General features: G+C 39.6%; 1 protein-coding gene across 1 annotated transcript; it reads left to right on the top strand.

The window, feature by feature from the left end:
- The first annotated feature begins 66 nt into the window (after positions 1-66).
- CTSK (cathepsin K) lies at positions 67-12,550 on the top strand. Its single transcript, XM_032302675.1, has 8 exons — positions 67-1,475; positions 2,952-3,075; positions 3,735-3,857; positions 3,943-4,098; positions 5,035-5,253; positions 9,596-9,761; positions 10,005-10,110; positions 11,965-12,550. Exons 2-8 carry the CDS (start codon positions 2,953-2,955, stop codon positions 12,062-12,064), a joined length of 993 nt encoding a protein of 330 aa, XP_032158566.1. The 5' UTR covers positions 67-1,475; position 2,952; the 3' UTR covers positions 12,065-12,550.
- The last annotated feature ends 3,835 nt before the right edge of the window (positions 12,551-16,385 follow it).

The raw sequence follows: 16,385 nt of genomic DNA, 5'->3' as shown, positions 1-16,385 counted from the left end.
GCTTTATTATTCCTTTCCAGCTTATAAACAACACAAATACCCACAACTAGTTGAATCCATAGCTTGAACTCCAAATATGCAAACATAAAGCACAGTGTGTTTGTAATTTCAGGATTCAGAAATCATAGGGCTCTGATCACTCAGCACTCCTTGAGTGTCCTCCTGATCCTGACTCATTCTGAGTAAAATCAGCAGGGACATCTGACCATGAGATGGGGGTTGGGGAATTATTGCCCAAGTCCTCCAGAGCACACTTGAGATCTGTCTGGCACATCGGATTCCTTCTCTCCAGTATGCCTTGCTCTCCTGGATTAAAAGGAATTAGGGATGGGGAAATTTAAACTATTCAGGTCTGGACTTGGTTTCCCTCCAGGAGCATATGGTTCATTAGCAAGTCTTAAAACTTACAGGCATAAACCTGTGTTCTTGAGGGTTTGTATATGCAGTCCAGCTAGAAACTGAATCTGTCCTATGTATTATCTTTTCTATTCCAAGGACTATCTTTTCCTCTTCCCCCATCTCTGTTTATGGAAGAAAATGGGAGTTTGGGGATGTGGTTTAGGTACTGAACTAGACTCTTATGATCTGTCACATGCTTGGATGTTGGGGGAATTATTTGGAGAAGCTCACATGACTGGTCTTGGATCAGGGATTTTAATAATTGAAACAGATAATGTTCATCAGGCATCCCACCATCTGAGAATTTTAGCAACAAAGAAGTCACATGTGAGTTTGTCAGCGTTTAATGGCACTGATTCAAGTAAAGTCATTAATAACTAGGAGTGCTAGTTTTTTTGTTACTTTCAGAACCAGTTTCATCTGGACTTCTTAGGCATATCCTTCCTCAGCAGCATCATATTAGGCTGGGAAAGCTACTGACAACTTTTAGCCAACAAGCTTATAAACTACAAGTCATTTTGGAGCCTTTGGCTTCCTACATATTCTTTTCTAGTCTTTTTTATTTATTCCCTCATCCTTGCTGTGAGGGTCAGACACAAATTTGAAAACTAAGGTTTCAAAGTTGGAGGGATGGGTGATAACAGGAAAAGGACAGGAGAAGATGTAATCCCCAATATAATAAATACTATATAATAAAGAAGGATGGGGGAGACCAGGACTGTGTCTTATTAACCATCCAAGTGAAGGTAAGCCCCAAGTTGTGTAATGTATATTGAAGTCTTTTTTTGTTTGCTCTCAAGGACAGTCCTGTAAAACTAAATACCTAGCAACTTTCCACCCTGGCACGCACACACTACACGGACACAGAAACATTGCAAATCCGCTGCCTCCTTCCCTCCCCAACCCTGCTCCTCTCAGCATTTCTTTCCCCGCCTCCCTCCTCTATTCAAATTTTCCAGCCCACAGCTGAAACTGACTTCCGCAATCCTGATGGAATAAATCCAGCACCCCTAGTCATCCGCCCACATATCCACACTCCCCAGCGAACGGAGCCCAGAGCAGATTCCTATCAGCAGGTAACATTTTCTACTTGCTAGATCATTCAGTTTCTCTTCCCTCCCTTTCTCCATTTTAGGGGTATTAGGAATGTAATGACTTGGGGATATGGTTGAGATTTGTAGGTTTTGTAAGTGAAAACAATATGCCCATCTTAGGTCATTTCCTGGCCAAATTTGCCTGGAAATCTTCAGGATTCCTGCTACGATTTTTATTTATGTATACATAGTTGTTAGTGAAAGCTAAGGATATAGGGATTCCTTTGCCCATCCCTTACAGAGTAGCCTCTCCTTGCAGGGTTTTCTGTTTTGGCCAAAGTTACTGAAGGGTTAACTTACTAGCAGGGAGAACTGGTGCCCCGAGGTGTTTTTCTACTGTCTCAAAGCCCTTAACAACTCCAGATATTAAATACCTTGTTGAATGTTTTGCCAGTCTGCAAAGCTTATACAAAAATGGGACTGTAAATTCAAAAATGCAAGCTGTATAACTTACTTCAGACTGTAAATTGTTCTTAAAATGGAAAACACAGAATTAAGCAAGCCGCTGTAAGAAATGAGTGAAACTAGAGTAAACTTCTGAAAAGCTGTGCATTTAATGATCATAGAACCTGCTTTTTTATCTTAACATTCTAACAAACTTTAATTCTGAAGCTTTCCATCCTGTGAGGCAATTACAGAGGTTTTTTGTTGTCAGGAAAAGAAAGAAAAACTTTCCTGCCCACAGCATCTGGTTGAGATTAGGGGCAGTTTCCTGCCTGAGGAGTGAGCAGAAAGAGGAGGAAGAAATGCGTAAGACTAAGGAGACAGTAAACATCTAGAGAATAAGAAATACTGTCAGCTGTTCCAGTCCTCTCCTGGCAAGATCTGGGAAGTATCAGAATTTGGGGTAGGGAGTAAATGCATTGAAGAAATGGTTAGGTAGCAAAACTTAGCTGGAAGTCTCTCTTTGTGTATTTTCCAATCCCCCTCTAACCTCCAACCTTGTACCTCTCCTTCAAGTCTGCAGGGGACATTAGAGGAGACAGGTGCTGAGTCCATTCTGATTGTCCATTTTCTACCCCGTTTGTGGTTTTCTGTGCGTGTGTGTTTGAGAGAGAGAGAGAGAGATCTCTCTAGGTCAAAATACTTGGAACCAGATGTATCAGCACCCAGTCCAAACCCAGATCCTTCTATCATTGTTTTATCATATCCAAATCACCCTCAATTCTTTGTATTCCTTCTTTATAAATCCTTGTTTTCCTTTGCATCATGGTCCCAAGGAAGGCATTCTTATCTTTAGGTTCATGAATTCCCCAGAATTACTGTGAGTGTGTGCATTTTTCAGATGAGTGGGACTATGATGGATTACAAAATTTTATTAGCTTCTCAAAAGAGTTTGTGACTCTCAAAGGTTAAGAACCACCTGTCTGGGAATATAGCTCCAGCTATTTCCTCATCCCAAACCAGGCTATGAACCCCTTGGCAAACAAAATCTCCCCTAACTATCCCCTTCCTCAGGATGTGGGGACTCAAGTTTCTTCTGCTGCTGCCCATGGCAAGCATTGCTCTATATCCTGAGGAGATACTGGACACCCAGTGGGAGCTATGGAAGAAGACCTATGGCAAGCACTATAACAACAAGGTGATCGGGGGTCTGGAGGGGAGCATGGTCGGGAGCTGGAACTTGAGACCTCCAATCTTAGCTTCCAGACTCCATTTTTCAGTCTGAATACCTTAACCTCTCCAACCAAGCAAACCTGCTCCTGTTCTCTAACTCAACATATAGTTTCATTCCTACTCCTTGATTCACCCTCCCTCGAGTTCTGGCCTTTATAACTGTCACATTTCTCTTTGGGGAAGACTTCTAAGATTAATGCTATTTATCCATAAGCAATTTTTAAAAATATTTATTTATTTGATAGGAAGGGAGGGAGGGAGAGAGAGTAGCAGAGGCAGAGGGAGAAGCAGACTCTGCTGAGTAAGAAGCCCAGTTACGGATCTTGATTCCAGGACCCCAGGATCATGACCTGAGCCAAAGGCAGAAGCTTAACTGGTTGAGCCACCCCGGCATCCCTTTAAGCAATTTCCTATATATCTCTCCAGAGCTTTGCATTCTATTTTTTATATTTGTTTGCATATTTCTTTCTGTATGCTCTTAATAATCCCACGGTGAGTTCCCCAACTAGACTATAAATTCTGCATGATTCTAAGTTTCATCTTTTCTCCTAAAAATCTCTGCAGTATTATGTAACTTTATACACAAGATACTGTCTGTGCGAATACTGACTATTTTCTGTTTAGGTGGATGAAATCTCTCGGCGTTTAATTTGGGAAAAAAACTTGAAGCATATTTCCATCCATAATCTTGAGGCCTCTCTTGGTGTCCATACATATGAACTGGCCATGAACCACTTGGGGGACATGGTGAGTTGAACCTCAGCTCCCGGCCTACTTGCCCTGTTTGCCTTAGTTCTCTGCTAATGCTTTGCCTTTTTGTTCTTTGTCCCAGACCAGTGAAGAGGTGGTTCAGAAGATGACTGGACTCAAAGTACCTCCCTCTCATTCCCGCAGTAATGATAGCCTCTATATCCCAGACGGGGAAAGCAGAACTCCAGACTCCATTGATTATCGAAAGAAAGGATATGTTACTCCTGTCAAGAACCAGGTACCCTCCTTTCTCCTGACATGACCTCTTTCTGCTTTTTTCTTCTTTAAGTAGGAAGGAACTAGGAAGAGAAGGCAAGGAATTAAAGGATCTCTCCCAGTGCCAAGAGAATATAACCTGTTCAAGTCATCACCTATTTTTGTACATATATGTTGTTCCTATTTTTTTCTTTTTTACAAGTAGTATTGCTGTAAGCACCCTTGTGCATATGTTTACATGTACATGTGAAAATATTTATGCAAAATAAACCCTAACATTGGAGCTGCTAGGTCACAGGCAATCATTTCCAAAAAAAATTTTTATGATCTTCACACTCTCACCAGCAGGAGAATGCTGCTTTTCCCTCAGCCTTAACAGTGCTAATTATATTAACCAGATCATCAGCTAATTTAACATTCATCCAACAAACACATCTGTTTCAGAACCTACCAGATATAGGGCTAGGCAGTGGAGACTCAAGATGACTAAGACATAACCCGTGTCCTCAAGAAATCCTCAGTCCTAAAAAATAGAACAGGGAGGGAAGAAAAATATATAATCTAGCTGAACTATTACTAATCGTAACAGCACTTTTTGAGAGATTGTTGTGTGTCAGAAATTTCTAAATCCTCTACATGAATTGACTTTTTAAATCTCCATAATCCATAATTGAGTAATTATCCACATTTACAGATAAGGCACAGAGAAGTTTAGAACTTCCCCGAGGTCATATATCTTGTGGGTTGCAAAGTTCTGCTCCACTACAGCTAATGGTAACAATGGTAACAACAGTTATCAATGCAAATAAAAACAATAGAAAAATGTAACAAATACTAAACAAAGGGAAATAGGAACAGAAAGGAGGACAGGTATGCTGGAATTTCATCAGGCAGTTTAGAGGGAAGAACCAAAAAGGTGAACAGCAGTGACTGATCGTTGTTCTGTTATGCCTCTCAGGGTCAGTGTGGTTCCTGTTGGGCTTTTAGCTCTGTGGGTGCCCTGGAGGGCCAACTCAAGAAGAAAACTGGCAAACTGTTAAATCTGAGTCCCCAGAACCTGGTGGACTGTGTTTCTGAAAATGATGGCTGTGGAGGGGGCTACATGACCAATGCCTTCCAGTATGTGCAGAAGAACCGAGGCATTGACTCTGAAGATGCTTACCCATATGTGGGACAGGTGAGACCGTACCACACGGTTACACAGCTCAGTAATGCCTCCTTATTCTCCCAACATGATATTTTGTACTGGAAACAATTCCAGAAACCTTGTTTTCTGTTCCCCTATCTTGCCTTCTTGACAGGGTAATTTCCCATAGAAGGCCGGGAAGATTGTCACAGCCTAGGAGATTTGGGGGGCTTAGGCCACCATAACCCTATCCATCTCTTTTCCCTGGAAAAAACAGAGCACAGGTGACCCCACAGACATCTGAGTATGCCTCCTCCACTCCCATCACATATCCCAAACCTGCTACACTAATTCACTGAATCGTGTGCTTTTATTTTGCATGATCCCAGCAAGGGTTTGGGGACTGTTACGTAAATTATGTAAGTTAACATTCTGACATGTACAAAATGAGAGAAATAAGTTGCTTCATACTTGTTTTTAACTTTAAAGATTTTTTTTTTTTTTTAAAATTTGACAGAGATCACAAGTAGGCAGAGAGGCATGCAGAGAGGAGGAAGCAGGCTCCCTGCTGAGCAGAGAGCCCAGTGCAGGGCTCCATCCCAGGACCGTGGGATCATTGACCCGAGGTGAAGGCAGATGCTTTAACCCACTGAGCCACCGAGGTGCCCCTTGTTTTTAACTTTAGAGATAAATTCACTTCCTCCTTTAGTAATAGGAAGGAGATCCTTGTTATCTAAAAGGAAGGTTTAAGGACTTTTATATACATGGGGTTGATAGATAATAGGATTACATAGGGCTTTTGCAACAGAAGTTTTTGAAGCAGAGATAGCAAGTTTGAGTAATAAGAATGATGGTTATGGAGCATCTGGGTGGCTCAGTTGCCCAGGCATCTGACTTCTGCTCAGGTCATGATCTTGGGGTTCTGGGGTCAAGCCTTTGTCAGGCTCTGTGCTCAGAGGGGTCTACTTGTCCTTCTACCACCCTCTCATTCCTTCTCACTCACTCTCCCTCTCTCAAGTAAATAGATAAAAATCTTAAAAAAAAAAAAAAAAAAAAGATTGATGGCTCCTATGTACTAAGCCATGTGCTTAGTTCATTTTCTCACTTAATTTTCATAACAGGCAGGTAAGGTAAACTTATCCTCACTTTATAGGTGAGGAGATAAAATAGCATGTGCAAATTCACTGCTATGTAACAGCTCCAAGATGTAATAGCTCCCAAGATTTATCTACTGTTCACCCCTACAAACATTTCCAGCATGTCTTCTATGTAAATGTGCAAAATTTTCTTTAGTAAAATATAATACCTTGGAACAGAATTTGTCTGAGTCTTGGGGTACCTGCATCTTCAGCCTTACTAGATAATAACTGTTTTACCCAAGTGTTTGGAAACATTTATATTCCCACCTGGAGTATATAAGAATTCCCACTGATTCCCATCTTCATTAGTATGTTTATCTGGTCATCTGCATTTCTTCAGTGAATTGACCGCTAATATCTTTTGCACATTTTTAATTAGGTTTTTTTTCTCTTTCTCACTTTTTAAGAATTTTAAAAAGATATCTGGATACAAGTACTGTTTGTGTTTTAGGTGAACATTCTTTCAACTCAGAAAAGTTCTTAATTTCAGGCTAGTAAAATTCTTTTCTTTTTTTTTTTTTTTTTTAAGATTTTATTTATTTATTTGACAGAGATCCCGAGTAGGCAGAGAGGCAGGCAGAGAGAGACAGAGAAGCAGACTCCCCGCTGAGCAGAGAGCCCGATGCAGGACTCAATCCCAGGACCCTGGGATCACGACCTGAGCTGAAGGCAGAGGCTTTAATGCACTGAGCCACCCAGACACCCTAAAATTATTTTCCTTTGCAATTAGTGCCTTTAAAAAAATCCAGGAGCAGTAAGTTTTATTCATTCATGTTTAGTCATATCAAATGATGTCTGTTATAATAAATGCTCATTAATGTAAATGACTGAACAAATCCATTTCACTGGATACTCAACAACCTATATAGTAAAGTTACTGGAACACATTTTTGTAGACATTGGCTACACCAAAACAGACATTAATTTGTAAATTTAATCCCATTTTTATTCCATGTTGCGGTTTTTTAACTATCGGGCATACAAGGCAGAGAAATTGGAGATTGAACCTTAAAAAAAATTTTTCTTTAATCCATATACACTTTTCAGAACTCCTGGGTCCTGAGTCCATGTTTGAATTCTGGAGCTGCTACTTACTATAAGGCACCACACTAAAACTGCCCTAACAGATGAGCTTTTAAATTCTGAAAACATCAGGCCAATCAGTGAAATAACCCGAATGTGGCAAAATATTCTTTTTTATTATTTTATTTTTTTTTTAAGATTTATTTATTTGAGATTGAGAGAGAAAGAGTGCACACACATGACCACAGAGGGAGAGGGAGAAGCAGATTTCCTCCAGAACAGAGAGCTCAATGTAGGGCTCAATCCCAGGACCTTGAGGTCATAACCTGAGGTGAAGACAGACTCTTAACCAACTGAGCCACACAGGTGCCCCAAAATATTCTTTTATTTTTTTTTTAATTTATTTATTTGACAGACATCACAAGAGATCACCAGTAGGCAGAGAGACAGGCAGAGAGAGACGGAGAAGCAGGCTCCCTGCTGAGCAGAGAGCCCGATGCGGGACTCGATCCCAGGACTCTGGGATCATGACCTGAGCCGAAGGCAGAGGCTTTAACCCACTGAGCCACCCAGGCACCCCAAAATATTCTTTTTTAAATTATTAAATATTCTTTTGACAACTTTTTGTTGTCACTTGATATAAAAAATTTAAATCCCAGGGCACCTGTGGCACAGTCAGTTGAGTGTCCAACTCTTGGTTTTGGCTCAGGTCATGATCTCAGGGTCGTGAGATTGAGCCCTGTATCAGGCTCCACACTTAGCGTGTAGTCTGCTTGAGACTTTTACTCTCTCTCCCTCTGCCCATCCCACTCATGCTCTCTCTCTCTCAAATAAATAAATCTTTAAAAAAATTAAATTCCAATAGTATATACAGAAAAACCCCACCCCAAACCAGGTCTGTATTTACAGTTTTTTCCATATTCATTAATCCAGGCAGCCATTTTAAAGGATTATGTAACCATGTTAAAGAAAAAAAAATTAAACACCATCAGAACTAATAGTTGATTACTCATCCATTGACAGCTTATATCGATTAAAATGGTATTATATTCATCAGTCCGTTGAGAGACAGTTTAATAGCTCAGAGAGTTTGAATAATTTAAATGAAATTTACTTAATATCTGAAACCTTAATTTGGAAGAGAAGTGGCATCTGACTTCTAATTTCTATTCTCCTGCCCCTTCAAATGATCTCTTCGGCATTTGAGAGCAATGTGGAATGATTTTGGTCTCATAATCAATTAAAGTGAAGAATGAGCCATATACGACACATATTCCATTTTTATTTATTTATTTATTATTTTTTTAAGATTTTGTTTCTAAGTAATCTCCACACCCAACATGGGACTCGAACTCCCAGCCCCAAGATCAGGAGTCACATGTTCTACTGATTGAGCCAGCCAGGCACACCCATATTCTATTTTTTTAATATTCTGTATCTTGAGTGTTTATCTACTTTATAGCATGTATCTACTTTTTTAAAAGCAGTTGTTATATAAAACTAAAAGAACTTCTCATATGAACACATGAATGAATGGGGGGAGGTAAAGAAAAATAAAACTTGAAAAGAGATCTGATAGAGCAACAGTCAGGTAATACAGTAATTTAAGTTCATTCTAGCTTGGCTTTGGCCTCCTCCCCACCGAGCAGCTGGTGACTCCCTCACATCTGAGGCTTACACATACTACATGGCCAGAAGATGATCTGTGCTTTTAAAAGCACCTTGTTGCAGAAATCCCTCTCCCATCCTGAGGGAATAAAAATTTTCTCTCTATTAAGTTTTACAGTGTTTCCTTTCACATTTGTTTAAAACCACCCAGAGCTAATTTTTGTGTATGTGCAAGGTATTCAGTTTTCATATTCTTTTTTTTTTTTTTTTAAGATTTTATTTATTTATTTGTCAGAGAGAGTGAGCAAAGGCAGACAGAGTGGCAGGCAGAGGCAGAGGGAGAAGCAGGCTCCCTTTTGAGCAAGGAGCCCGATGGGGGACTTGATTCCAGGACTTGATTAAAGGCAGCTGCTTAACCAACTGAGCCACCCAGGCGTCCCTTCATATTCTTTTTTTATAGCTGTCTAAAATGGTGAGGAGAGAACAGACCTTCTATAAAGACTCTAGGTGTGCTGCCGCTGTCAGTTCACTGACATCACTTAGAGCATTGGTGGAGTTTCTCAGCCACCAGTTCCTGGCCTGCTGCTTTGTCCTAGTCCTGTTTTAACCTCATTTTTTTCCAGGATGAAAGTTGTATGTACAACCCAACAGGCAAGGCAGCTAAGTGCAAAGGGTACAGAGAGATTCCTGAGGGGAATGAGAAGGCCCTGAAGAGGGCAGTGGCCCGAGTGGGACCCATCTCTGTGGCCATTGATGCAAGCCTGACCTCCTTCCAGTTTTACAGCAAAGGTAAGGAGCTGTTCCTAGAGAGCACAGTCAACCCTCTCTTATGATGTGGCTTGGCAGCTTCTTGAAGGCCACTGAGCATTTGCAGTACTTGGTTTTCACATTTAGACTGAGTCTGGCCTAGGGAAACGGAACTGCTGCTACAGTGCAGCACATCTCTCTGTCACAGGTCCTCCTGACAGGGCAGGACTCAACTGGGTGGCCCTTGAACTGCAGAAAGCTTCACCTTGATAGTTTGTTTCCTAGGTGTGTACTACGATGAAAACTGTAATAGCGATAACCTAAACCATGCAGTGTTGGCAGTGGGATATGGCGTCCAGAAAGGAAACAAGCACTGGATCATTAAAAACAGGTAATGATGGGCATACTAAGTTTGTCACGCAGTCACCCTCATAACACTCAACCTCATCTGCAACTTCCCAGTATTTCTCTCACTTCAAGAGAAAGTTGTTTCAGCCTTTTTAGTTGTCCCTTCCCAGTTAGAGGCTATTAATTCTAGCATTTAATGGCTGGACAGTAGTACTTAGAGTATGTGTTGGGTGGCTGCTCCACATGCAGGGTGCTTAGTTGTACAGAAATGAACAGAATGTTTGCCTTCAGTGATCTCACAGCCCCCTAAGAAAGACAGACCTAACTAAGCAGAACATACAATAGCACCACGAAACCAGCAGGAGCTTTGGAATTATGTAGTTTTTTTTCTTTCTTTTTTCTATAATGTGATCAATTTCTTAGGAAACTTTCCATCATCAGTCTGTTTGAAAGCAGTAGGGAGCCAATGTAAAGGTTTAGTAACTTCTTGTGCAACTTTTTGCCTGTCCAAGTATACTTAGGATAAGTGTGTGTGTGTGTGTGTGTTTGTTTATATGTTTATATATATAAATCTGCCCACAGATTTTGAAGTTTGTGAAGAGAAACATTTTTTGGAAAATAGATATAACAACAACAAAAATTAATGTTTCCTTCCCTATTATTAGGAATAAATAAAACTACACAGTACTTTAGCTCCCCATTTCTCTTTAGCCACTTGTTACTTTAGAGGGCAGACTTAATGAGAATCATACTTTCGCTTCCTCACTGGCCAGTACCAGCCCGGCAGCGACAAACTAAATTTTTGTCCTTGGTGCCTCCAGGGGATAGGAGTCCTAGACGCTGGGGCGTTCATAGGCCAAAACAGTGCTGTAAGCAAGTGGGGTGCTGCCTGGAGGACTGGCAGGGTAGATGGTATAGATCACAGCCCCAACTAAAGCTGAACCTGAGCACCTTTCTTAGAAGGTGCTCCTTCTCCTACAGCTTCTGTCCTATGTCCTCTCTTTCTCGACTCCCAGCCTCAAGTACTTACTCTGTCCTTTCCTGGTCCAGTTTCAAGGGTAGAGCCTTCATCCAAGATTGCTGGGAGAAAGAAGGGACATACTTAAGCAGGATTAGCATCACTGGAGACCCCTAGAGAAGGGAATAGGAGTAGGGTACAGGTCTTAAGTAAAATGTATTGGGCTAGAATTTGCTGGTTGGGGGAAAAAGAAAACTCATGAAAACAATTTGGGAAGATACATAGAGCAGTCTCCTGTCCACACCCCTTTATCTTCCATTCTCTTCACTTCTTTCCTTGGCAATCTAAATCACTCTCACAGTTTCATTCATCTCTCCTATTGGCTTTACCCACTAAAACCAAGATCACCCTTTCTTATGTTCTAGACTCGTGTTTTCAAGATCACGCTTCCTTAAACACAAATTGGACCATATTATACTCCCAATCTGAAACTTCCAGTGTCTCCTACACTAGGATGGGCCACAGAGCCAAACTCTTCAGGCCGATCTCAACCTACCTTTCCAGACGTATCTCCTGTTACACCCTGTCAGACACCTTATGTTTCAGCCACATGATCTTAATACATGTCCCATACTTTCCTGACTCTAGTATTCATTTAATATTCCTCTGCTGGCATCCCATTTGTGAAGGTCTACCCAGTCTGGGCTCACTTCAAATGCTACCTCTTGAATTAAGCCTTTTTTGATCTCTTGATTATAAGCAATCTCTCCTTTGAGGCCTATAGCATTATGCCTTCTCTCCATTCCTTTTCTTTAAACTCTTCAAAGGTAAAAACTGTTTTATTCATTTTTTATACCATCAGTACCTAGCACAATAATAAGTGTTTTAATGAATAAATAAACTGAGGGTACTAAGTATTTTCCTTCATTGGTCCTACAGCTGGGGAGAAAACTGGGGAAACAAAGGCTATATCCTCATGGCTCGGAATAAGAACAACGCTTGTGGCATTGCCAACCTGGCCAGCTTCCCCAAGATGTGACTTCAGCCAGCCAACCTCATCCTGCTTTCCCGTTCCTTCCACGATGGTGCGACATCCTGATGTACTTTGGAAGGGAGTTGGTGTGCATTTCTTGAAGCAGATGTAGCAATATAGAGATTGTCCATTCAGTTTCTCCGTTTGTGCTTCAAGGGACACCCCTACTACTTTCCTTCTCTCCATCCAAGGCCTTTATTTTTCAGTGTGGCCACAGTAGGAATTTCCCTAGAAAGATTCTCATTCATAGTCTGTAATTAGCTTTAACCACCTAGAAGACTAAGGTGACCTGACCTCTCAGTCTCCAAGTTCATTTCTTCTATATTCTGAAGATAGAAATTTCTATGTTTTCCACCCCAATTCATAGATCTTTGGTACAAGTTTATGTGATAAAAGAAATGTGTTTTCTTTTTCCTTCTTTGCATTTTTAAAGGAAGCCAAGTATTTATCTCTTATCTCTAATTTAATAAATACCTATTTAGTAAACATTCATTTTGTGTGAGATACTTTGCTAGGTGCTGGAGACAGAAAGATGGGGAAAAGAACATATTTCGAAGGCACCTGGCTGACTCAGTCAGGGGAGTATGCAACTCTTGATCTTGGGGTTGTGAGTTTGAGCCCATGTTGGGTGTAAAGGCTATTTAAATAAATAAAACTTTAAAACAAAACGAAACAAAAAATACATTTCTTATATTTAATGTGCTCCCAGTTTGCTTGGAGAGTCTCTCACAAAAACAGTTCATCCTAACTCATTTATTTGTTCACTTTTTCAACCAACATTTATGAAGTGCTTACTATATACTAAGACCTTTCTAAATTTCAGGGATTCCATGGATATAAGGAGACTTCAGCATTTAGTTCTGTCTGTAGGGGAACTAGATTAAGTGACATATAAACCTGGGTCTTGAGAAATATCTTAAGGCCTTTTCTGAGGTTCTACAATCTCAACATTTGCTGTCATCAAAAGAAGAAACTAAAACTCTTTATAATGGTTTCCAAACAGTATTAACTCTAAGAGAAAGTGGCTAATAATAAATTAGTGCATCCAGCTTTGCCATTTTTCACAAAATGTTTATTGAGCACCTATTATCAGCACTAGAAAGAGTGCACATTTATGCAATACTTATCAGGTGTCAGGCATTATTTTGTTCCATTCTACACAAAAATTATTTATTTTTGTATATAAATATTTATTACCCTGTGGTAAGCAGTGTATTTAAGGGTAAGAGGATGAAATAAATTAGTAAGACATGGCTCTGACCTCAGGAATGTTATAGACTAATAACAGACATATAATCAACTGACACCACCCATAATGAAATAAATACTAATTATGCAAGCCCAGGAATGAATCACTAGTTGTTAACAGGATTTTAGATGAGGCTTCAATGAGAACAGAGCTTTGAAAGATCTGAATGGACAGAAAAGATGGGTGTGGGGAATAGGGTGGAGGGAAGGAGGGAATATCAGGCAGAAAGTTTTGGGTGAACAGAGCCGCCTAGAGAGCTGCAGGAATGGTGAGGGCTGGTGTGACCCAAGAGTTAGGTGCGAAGGCATCTATAGTAGAACTGAGGTGAGCAAAGTGGATTGGAGTTAAGTCCTGGAAGGCCTTGAATGCCTTCCATGTCTCAAGAACTTCATATAAATACACAGGCATGTAGTAGGCAATAAATATTTTTGAGCTGGAGATAGACATGATCAGATCTGTATTTTAGCAACATCCTTCTGGCAGGCAGTGGTGTAAAGAACAAATAACAGATGGAGAACAAAATGGAGATGCAAGAAATTGTGAAGAAAAGTCAACATTTAGGAGACACTGCACATATTCTACTTCTCAAAGAAAAAGTACTGCACAGATCCTGAACTTCTTTGAAGGTTAAGTATGAGTTTGGCAGATGGGAAGGTGGGAAAAGGCCCCTTCCAGGCCCAAAGAATAGCGTATTCCAATGTGTAGGCATGAGAGAGAACGTTCAGCAATCTGCAAGAAGTTTTTGTTGAGCTTTGAAAGTGCTAAAGATGAGCCTGAGAGATATCTGACTCCCAACTGAGCAAATCCACACTGTTGTGTTATTTTGATCTGGGATTTTTTTTTCCTTAGGCCTAAAGAACATCCTTCAGAATTGCCCTTTGTACAGATATGTAGACAACAAATGTGCTCTGTTCCTGTATGTATTTGAATATATATACCTAGATTTTCTATTGTGCTATGTTAATACATATATCTATACTTGACCAGTATCACACATTTATACTGTGTTTTCATATCTAATGGGTTAGTCTTCCCCTATCACCCTCCTCTTCCAGAATTCTTCCTGAATAGTCTTGCTTTTTACTTTTTCTATGTGTTCTGTAGAATCAGCTTGTCAATCTCTCAAAAAATCCCACTAGTATTTTTATTTAGATCACGTTTAATTTATATCTTAATTAGGGAGAACTGACCTTTTACTACGGACTCTTCATATGTAAGAATAAGAAATGCCTTTATATTTTTTAAAGTACTCTTTTGTGCCCTTAAAGATATTGCTCATTTCTTGCTAACCTTTTTTGCAACCCAGGATGTTTACCTTTTATTATTATTTTTTTTGCAGGTTTTTTTTTAACTTTTGCAGTTTAAATTTTTTTTTTTCCAACATAATTTCTAATTAGATGTACGTTTGAAAGCTGTTGATTTCTGTTATTTTAGTTTTTATACCAGATACCTTACCTTGAATTCTCTTTTTGTTTATACATTTTATAGTTGATTCTAATTTCTTCCAGCCTGCTGGCATTAGGTAAAACTTACAAAATGATGGTTAGAGTTGATAGAGCCTTGTCTACGGCCATACCACCCTGAACGCGCCCGATCTCGTCTGATCTCGGAAGCTAAGCAGGGTCGGGCCTGGTTAGTACTTGGATGGGAGAGTTGATAGAGCCTTATCTAGAAAATGTTATTTTTTAGATGCATGAAATTCTAGTTAATTTAACTGAATTCCAATAAGTCAGAATTTGTATTTCCAGTGTTCTCAATTACAAAAAAGACTGCAATTAATGATTGATATGTTAACACAAAAAAGTTTTAAAGTGATCATACATTTAAATCTGTCATTATGTAATTTTTTATTCCTTTAATAAAAACAATACTAGCTAACATTTATTGAGCTTTACTATGCAGTTCATACTATGTTAAATGCCTTACACATAGTACCCTTGTTATTGGCATTTTATAGATGTCAAATAACTTGCCCAAGATAAGCTAGCTAGTTAAATGGCTGAGCCAGGACTCATACCCAGGTCTTTTGTTGTTCTGTCTCCTTTTATACATTTCAGTATTATTTTTAACTTTATGTTATGGAACATTTTAAACATACAAAAGAGAGAGAGTAGCAGAGTGAAGCCTCATGTACCCATTATCCATCTTGAATAATTATCAACATTTTCCAATCTTATGTCATCCATTCCTCTTCCACTTTTTTAAAATTTAGAATTTTAGGGACGCCTGGGTGGCTCAGTTGGTTGGACTACTGCCTTCGGCTCAGGTCTGATACCGGAGTCCCAGGATCGAGTCCCGCATCGGGCTCCCAGCTCCATGGGGAGTCTGCTTCTCCCTCTGACCTTCTCCTTTCTCATGCTGTCTCTCACTGTCTCTCTCTCTCAAATAAATAAATAAAATCTTTAAAAAATAAAATAAAACAAAATTTAGTATTTTAAAGCAAACCCCAGATATCATTTCACTCATAGTCCTTATACATCTCTGAGGATTTTTAAAAAATAATCACCATGCCATTAGCATGCCAAACAAAAGTAACAATTGTTTCTTACTATCGTTTACTATTCAGTTTATTTAAAAATTTTTCCAGTTATTTTAAGATCTTTTTACTGTTAGTTTATTCAGATCAGTATCCAAACAGTTTTACATGTTGCACTTGGTTCTTACTAAGCATATTGTAGTCTTTGATAGTCACATCCCTATTGTACTCCCCCAAACACACATACTTTCTTTTTTTTATCTTCCTGTAATTGATTTCATGGAAGAAGCAGATCATTTGCCCAGTAGAATGCCTTATACTCTAGATTTGGCTGATAGCTTGTTCTTTCTGAATCTAAGGGGCTAGTGTGCTTAATTACCGCAGTATGCCCTGTTTCTCACTGTCCTTTAGAGATGTCGTGACAAGGAAAGGAAACTTATAAGTGACAGCCCATTAAACTTGTAGAGGCACAGATATTCTAGAAATCTTGGGCACTTTTATTCTTTTTACAGTACATATACTTTTCACTGAATCTTCAGGCTCTTCAGCTCTTGAAAAGTTTTTATGAGTCATTGACAGGCTTCATAATACTGATAAGCTGA

Source organism: Mustela erminea, chromosome 10, assembly GCF_009829155.1.
Source record: "Mustela erminea isolate mMusErm1 chromosome 10, mMusErm1.Pri, whole genome shotgun sequence".
In the NCBI taxonomy this organism is placed as follows: domain Eukaryota; kingdom Metazoa; phylum Chordata; class Mammalia; order Carnivora; family Mustelidae; genus Mustela; species Mustela erminea.
This window is presented reverse-complemented; position numbering and strand designations above follow the sequence as displayed.